The 6,655-nt window shown below is 35.4% G+C and overlaps 1 protein-coding gene across 2 annotated transcripts; it reads left to right on the top strand.

Annotated features, from left to right (window-relative positions):
- The first annotated feature begins 1,324 nt into the window (after nucleotides 1-1,324).
- Nucleotides 1,325-6,655, top strand: LOC123881765 (probable anion transporter 4, chloroplastic). 2 transcript variants are annotated; one of them, XM_045930501.1, is made up of 9 exons: nucleotides 1,325-1,841; nucleotides 1,948-2,174; nucleotides 2,703-3,063; nucleotides 3,333-3,377; nucleotides 3,478-3,624; nucleotides 4,188-4,325; nucleotides 4,464-4,497; nucleotides 5,031-5,210; nucleotides 6,355-6,655. In XM_045930501.1, the coding sequence occupies exons 1-9, from the start codon at nucleotides 1,428-1,430 to the stop codon at nucleotides 6,360-6,362; spliced, it is 1,554 nt and encodes a 517-aa protein (XP_045786457.1). In that variant the 5' UTR covers nucleotides 1,325-1,427; the 3' UTR covers nucleotides 6,363-6,655. The 2 variants fall into 2 exon arrangements, with proteins under 2 accessions (XP_045786457.1, XP_045786458.1); XM_045930502.1 differs by lacking the exons at nucleotides 1,325-1,841; nucleotides 1,948-2,174 and adding an exon at nucleotides 2,214-2,583.

Below are 6,655 nucleotides of genomic sequence, written 5' to 3'. Positions count from 1 at the left end.
AATTTGGAGTTACAAAGAGAGATTAATTACCGTTTTAGTGAAGGTATGTCCCTCAAAATTCTGCAAAAACTCTGCTTTCGAGTCACAACTTCAAAGTTCGCACACAACTCAATTTGGATCAATAATTCACCAAACGGATACCGAAATGACCATAATCGAGTTATATTTCCACAAAATCAAACCCCACTGAATTTGGAGTTACAAAGAAAGATTAATTACCGTTTTAGTGAAGGTATGTCCCTCAAAATTCTGCAAAAACTCTGCTTTCGAGTCACAACTTCAAAGTTCACACACAACTCAATTTGTATCAATAATTCACCAAATGGATACCAAAATGACCGTAATTGAGTTATATTTCCACAGAATCAAACCCCAGTAAATTTGGAGTTACAAAGAGAGATTAATTACCGTTTTAGTGAAGGTTTGTCTAATTACTAATTTTATAGAAATCTACTTCTGACCTTCAAATTCAACATCGTCTACCAAACACATCGTAACTCCAAATTTGAGGAAATTTAAATGACAACAAGGGTAATTTCGTTAGCTTTCCGGACATGTAAATACTATTAAAAAATAAGCTACAGGGGAGAGACATGACAAAAATACCAGTAGTAGTTCTGTACAATAAATAATTTGGACAGACCTTCACTAAAATGATAATTAATCTCTCTCTGTAACTCCAAATTTAGTGGAGTTTTATTACGTGGAAAACTAACTCGATTGCGGTCATTTCGGTATCAGTTTGGTGAATTAAGGATCCAAATGAAATTCTGTGCGAAGTTTTGAAATTGTGACTCGAAAGCAGATTTTGTGCAAAATTTTGGGGACATACCTTCACTAAAACGGTAATTAATTTCTCTTCGTAACTCCAAATTTAGTAGGGTTTGATTATGTGGAAATATAACTCGATTACAGTCATTTCGGTATCAGTTTGGTGAATTAAGGATCCAAATGAAATTCTGTGCGAAGTTTTGAAATTGTGACTCGAAAGCAGATTTTGTGCAAAATTTTGGGGACATACCTTCACTAAAACGGTAATTAATTTCTCTTCGTAACTCCAAATTTAGTAGGGTTTGATTATGTGGAAATATAACTCGATTACAGTCATTTCGGTATAAGTTTGGTGAATTATTGATCCAAATTGAGTTGTGTAAGAAGCTTTTAAGTTGTGACTCGAAAACAGAATTTTAGAGGGAGCAAAATCCAAAAAATTATAAACAGGAGGATAAAAGTCCGCGTTTTAAAAAAGGGGTAAATTTCGATTTAATCAAAACAGTAGGTAAAATTTGGCAAAATTGCATCTAACCCTTTCGGTAATTCATAACTAGCACACCATCCTAACAACTAACAAGTGACAACCCGTTATCACGCAGTAACAGAAAAACACGTCAACCGCCACAACTAACTCCGTCTCAACCACCACATCAATGTCCTCCGCCATCGTTTTCGGCGGAGCAACCGCCGCAAAACCACCAACATTACTCAAAAAACACCTCAGCGCAGTCGCCAAGTTCCACTCCCCCAAACCCAACCTCACACGTTTCGAATTTCAGAAGAGAATCCAATATCCCAATGGCTCAGCCTCTCTCCGCCCTGTTCTCCGCCTCCGTGTTTCTTCCAACGACGCTCAGTTCAAATCAGCTCCCGAAAACAACAACCAACACAAACAACAACTGCAACCGAGTTTCACTGAGTTCATCACTTCTGAACGAGTCAAAGTGGTGGCGATGCTCGCTCTTGCTCTCGCTCTCTGCAACGCTGATCGTGTAGTCATGTCCGTTGCCATTGTTCCTTTATCGCTCGCTAATGGTTGGAGCCGAGCTTTTGCTGGAATTGTTCAGGTGTATAACTGTAACTGTGTGTGTTTCTATTCTCACATACACACCAAGTGTTTGAAGAATTGACTGTGTTATTGATGTTTGATGCTTTGGTGGTTTTTTGATGCAGTCTTCATTTCTGTGGGGGTATTTGTTATCGCCTATAGGTGGAGGGATGTTGGTGGATAACTATGGTGGCAAAGTGGTCATGGCTTGGGGTGTGGCATTGTGGTCACTTGCTACTTTTCTTACTCCCTTTGCTGCAGAGAGCTCACTTTTGGCTCTACTTGCGGTCCGTGCTTTGCTTGGTCTTGCTGAAGGTGTAGCTCTTCCTTCCATGAATAACATGGTAGCCAGGTATTCGGATTTTGGTTGTTTTTCTAGCGAAGTTTGACCAATGATAAGAGTAGAGTTTTAGATATCATGTCTAGCCAGTGCGTGTTTTTTCTTTCCATGGTTCCACTTTTAAACTGTTAAATATGTGAGCCTCATTAATGCGGGCTAAGGTTTAGGAATGAATATATTGGCTTGATGTCAGGTGGTATTGATTAGGAATATTAAGGCACAAGTATGTTCATGATTCTCATATATGCACCAGAAATGTGTCTGCATATGATTTGTTCCCTTGACCCGGTTCCGGTTGGTTGTGTATTCAACATATATTTCAAATGGTCTACAGTCGCTCGAGCTCTAAGCCTGACAGGCGAAAGAGAGGCATGTTTCTTAGACGATTGGGTTGGTTTGTACAGTTTTAAAGTTTGAAATGGTAATTAGATTGTCTCAATATGGTTTCTGTTTTGTACATATGCCTTATATGTGTTTTTAATTGGGTTGATAGTTGAAATGGATAATGATTAATGACTAATATTTGGTCGTTCTGTTTAGATGGTTTCCTCAAACTGAACGGGCAAGGGCTGTTGGAATTTCAATGGCTGGATTTCAGCTTGGATGTGCGATAGGGCTCACGCTTGCTCCCATTCTAATGTCACAAGGAGGTATATTTGGTCCATTTGTGATTTTCGGCTTGTCTGGGTTTCTTTGGGTGTTGGTGTGGTTGTCAGCGGCATCAAGCACTCCTGACAGAAGTCCTCAGATATCAAAATATGAGCTGGAGTATATATTGAATAAAAGACAACATTCTTTTCCGGTAGAGTCAAAGAAAGTTAAAGGTATTCCTCCCTTCAGACGCTTGCTTTCAAAGATGCCAACATGGTCTCTAATTGTTGCAAACGCCATGCATAGCTGGGTAATGCTTCACATTCATACCATCTGTTTAATTTTTTGCTGCTGATGTTGTAATTATAGCTGACAATAGTCATATAGCAAATTACCATTTGTGATGACCTAATTGGATTCACTTATTGCATGAGGTAATCCTCACCTTCTATTCTCATTTGTTGAATAGAAAAATATAATGCATGTTTCTTAAATTAAATGCGACTCAGGAATCTTAATCATGCAAATGCAAATTCATGTTTGTTTCCCTTTTTAACATTATTTTTCATTACTTCACAGGGGTTTTTTGTTGTTCTTTCTTGGATGCCCATATACTTCAACTCAGTAAGGCTTACTATATATAGCTTTGCGATTGTCAAGTTTCAAGCCATAAAAATATTTAGAAATCAACACATAAACGTCTACAAATGAAATTCCATTATAGGTATATCGTGTGGATATCAGGCAGGCGGCATGGTTTAGTGCCGTTCCATGGGTTGTGATGGCTATCATGAATTACCTTGCTGGCTTTTGGTCAGATATGATGATACAAAGTGGTACCAGTGTGACTTTGACTCGTAAGATTATGCAGGTATGTCAATACAGTTGAAAACAAATGAGACTGTGGACTTCTAATTTATCCCTTGATTTGATGAATTTTGAAACTGTATGTTTGATTTTGTTTAAAATAATATTTCCTTACTGTTGTATGTCTGCTACTTATGTATAAATAAATACCAGCTCTGTCGCTATCTCAATTTGTAACTTCTTCCAATAGCATTCTTCTTTCTTTATCCTTCAAACTTTTAATTGTCTTTGCTTAAATTTTGTCTTTTAAGTGTAAGCATCAAGAAATAAGCAGTTAAACTATCAGTTTGCCTTACTGGGTGGCTTAAAGCAATGCGAATTAGGTGCTTTTGAAACATGAAAAAACTTGGTGTATTTTAAAATAAAGATATTGTGTTAAATTTTAAATCTTTGGCTTTAGATGAAGTTCAATGACATCATTTTATTCATGTAACTACTCCACTTAATAGGGTAATGCTTTGGTTGTTATTGTTTAGGATTTCATTACTCCTTTTACAGTCGGGTATTGATTCTTCTAACTGTGCATTAGTTTTAACGGATAATGCTAATTCTGAGCTTTCACTGCAGTCGATTGGTTTTGTTGGTCCTGGACTTAGCCTCATTGGTTTAGCAACAGCAAGAAACCCCTCGGTTGCTTCAGCTTGGCTTACATTAGCCTTTGGCTTGAAATCTTTCGGTCACTCTGGATTTCTTGTGAACTTTCAGGTTTCTGATTTCTGTCATGTAATATATTTTATATATATATATATATATATATATATATATATATATATATATATATATATATACATGTTTAGAAGTCTTGTCACTCTAATTTATATTCATTTTATTTTTTTATCACAGGAGATCGCACCACAGTATTCTGGTGTTATACATGGTATGATTTCCACTGTATCTTGAGAACCTCCTGATACTGTATACAATATATAATTTGACGTTCAAAACACATTTAATCACATTTACCAAACCTTTTCATTGGTAAACGCATTTGAAATTGTTAACCTGTATTACATCACCCTGTGTGGCAGCTGGTAAAAGATAAATCTGGTAGCTATATGTTTGATTTAGAATTTGGTAATTCCATTTGCTAGTATAGGAACTAAATTGGCGAGCTTCTATGTTGGACATTTGAACGAACCTATTTGAATATAATTGGCCAATCTTTACTTTGGTGGTATTATAAACACTGGCGAAACCCTTCAGTGGAATTTTATGAAACCTGGGCTAATACATACAACACATTGGAACTATTAGATTATATGGAATTTTTACTCTTGGTAGTGGCATGTATGACTATGGGTAAAATAGGGTGAAATATGTGCAAAATTTTGTAACAGGTGAGAAAATAATTGTCTTTGTACCTAGATTAAGATTCCTTACAATGAATACTGTCTTGATTTCTTGTTTTAGGAATGGCAAATACTGCTGGAACAGTTGCTGCTATAATTGGAACAGTCGGAGCTGGCTTTTTTGTTGAGCTATTTGGTTCATTCCGAGGATTTCTGTTGCTTACATCACTCTTATATTTTCTTGCTGCCCTTTTCTACTGCAAATTCTCTACAGGAGAAAGAGTAAATTTTGATGATCCTGGTGAGTATAACTATAAGTGTCCAGTATGTTTACCTTTAAACTTGAAAATTTATCTAGAACTTAGTTGGGAAATACTAGTCTGGGATTTGTGTATTCCGACATTCTATGAGTTTTGAGAATGGTCTTGCTAGCATTACTCAGCACCTTCTGAAGAATCTCTTCTCTTCTCGATGAAATAAAGAGTCTATTATATGTAGGGGATCAATCATGAATATTTTTGATTACTTGAATAATTAAAATAAAAATAAAAATATAAAGCTATGTGGTTTTCTAATGACATTTAATTTCAACTCATTTATGCATGTTTGTATGATAAAGATCTGCTCTCTTACATCTCATCTAATAATAAACAAACCCTCATGTGCTGTGCATTTGCTTATTCATTTTTTAATGAGAAATGTTCTTTTGACAACATTGTTGTTGTTGTTGTCTGACACTATATGTGTACGGTGTCGATACGGTTTCGTTTTTTAATTACTCTCTCTCTGTCTGTCTGTCTCTCTCTCTCTCTCTCTCTCTCTCTCTCTCTCTCTCTCTCTCTCTCCAATTCATGTAGTAGTTATAAATGATCTATTTTATACAATGTCGGAATACAGGAAAATAATTCGGCTTAAATATGATGTTAGTCCCTGCAAATATAACACTTTTTGGTTTTAGTCTCTGTCAGTTTTTTTCTTTGGACTTGGACCTTGCAAATTCATGAAATTTATAATTGTGACTGTATTTATAAACTAAAAGTTAATAAGACTTTTTAATCCCCATATCATGTTCTACTTTATATTTATAAGATGTCCAGAACATACATTAGATTTCATATGTTATGCCTATCATGTTCTAATATGTTTACCAAGCACTTCCTACATTAAGTGGAACTAAGAAAAACCAAAATATTCGATTTTATTCTTTTTTTTTTGGGGTATAAATATTCGATTTTATTCTATCCAGGTGCTAAATGTTTTTTTTTTGGAGAGATTTAATAACCTCATGATGCGTTACACACACTTGCATGTTTTGCATGTTTTACATAATATTCTTGTTATATTAAAAAATGGTTTACATGGATTTCTGTTTCATGTTGTAATAGTTGTTTGATTCCTGTTCATTTGTAAATTGCTGATGACAATGTATCTCTAACTTTGTACAGTTGGCTGACGAGTACCGGAAGCTAAATAGAGTTCAACTGTACAGTTCAATTACTTGTACATGAGAGGAGATTAAGTGAAGAATGACAACGTTGGTTTACATTTTCTTATTGTCATGTTCTGTTGTATAAGAGACACCTACCATCTATCAGGTGTAAAATTGTTGTATAGTTTTTTTAATTGCATTAAGGGTTTCTTCTACATGCATTTGAACATTTTGATATTCTAACCTGTGAAGAACACATGAAAAATAGAAAGAACAAGATCAAAATATGAGGTGGTATAAGGTGCACCACATTTTAA

Source organism: Trifolium pratense, linkage group LG4 (assembly GCF_020283565.1).
Source record: "Trifolium pratense cultivar HEN17-A07 linkage group LG4, ARS_RC_1.1, whole genome shotgun sequence".
NCBI classification, from domain to species: Eukaryota; Viridiplantae; Streptophyta; class Magnoliopsida; order Fabales; family Fabaceae; genus Trifolium; species Trifolium pratense.
This window is presented reverse-complemented; position numbering and strand designations above follow the sequence as displayed.

What these genes read in the sequence shown, in the direction of transcription:
- LOC123881765 (XM_045930501.1), top strand. Translation starts at nt 1,428, where the DNA reads ATGTCCTCCGCCATCGTTTTCGGCGGAGCAACCGCCGCAAAACCACCA. An exon ending in CTTTTGCTGGAATTGTTCAG is followed by an intron (nt 1,842 to 1,947) that starts GTGTATAACTGT and finishes TTTTTGATGCAG; the next exon opens with TCTTCATTTCTGTGGGGGTA. An exon ending in GATTTCTTGTGAACTTTCAG is followed by an intron (nt 4,326 to 4,463) that starts GTTTCTGATTTC and finishes TTTTTATCACAG; the next exon opens with GAGATCGCACCACAGTATTC.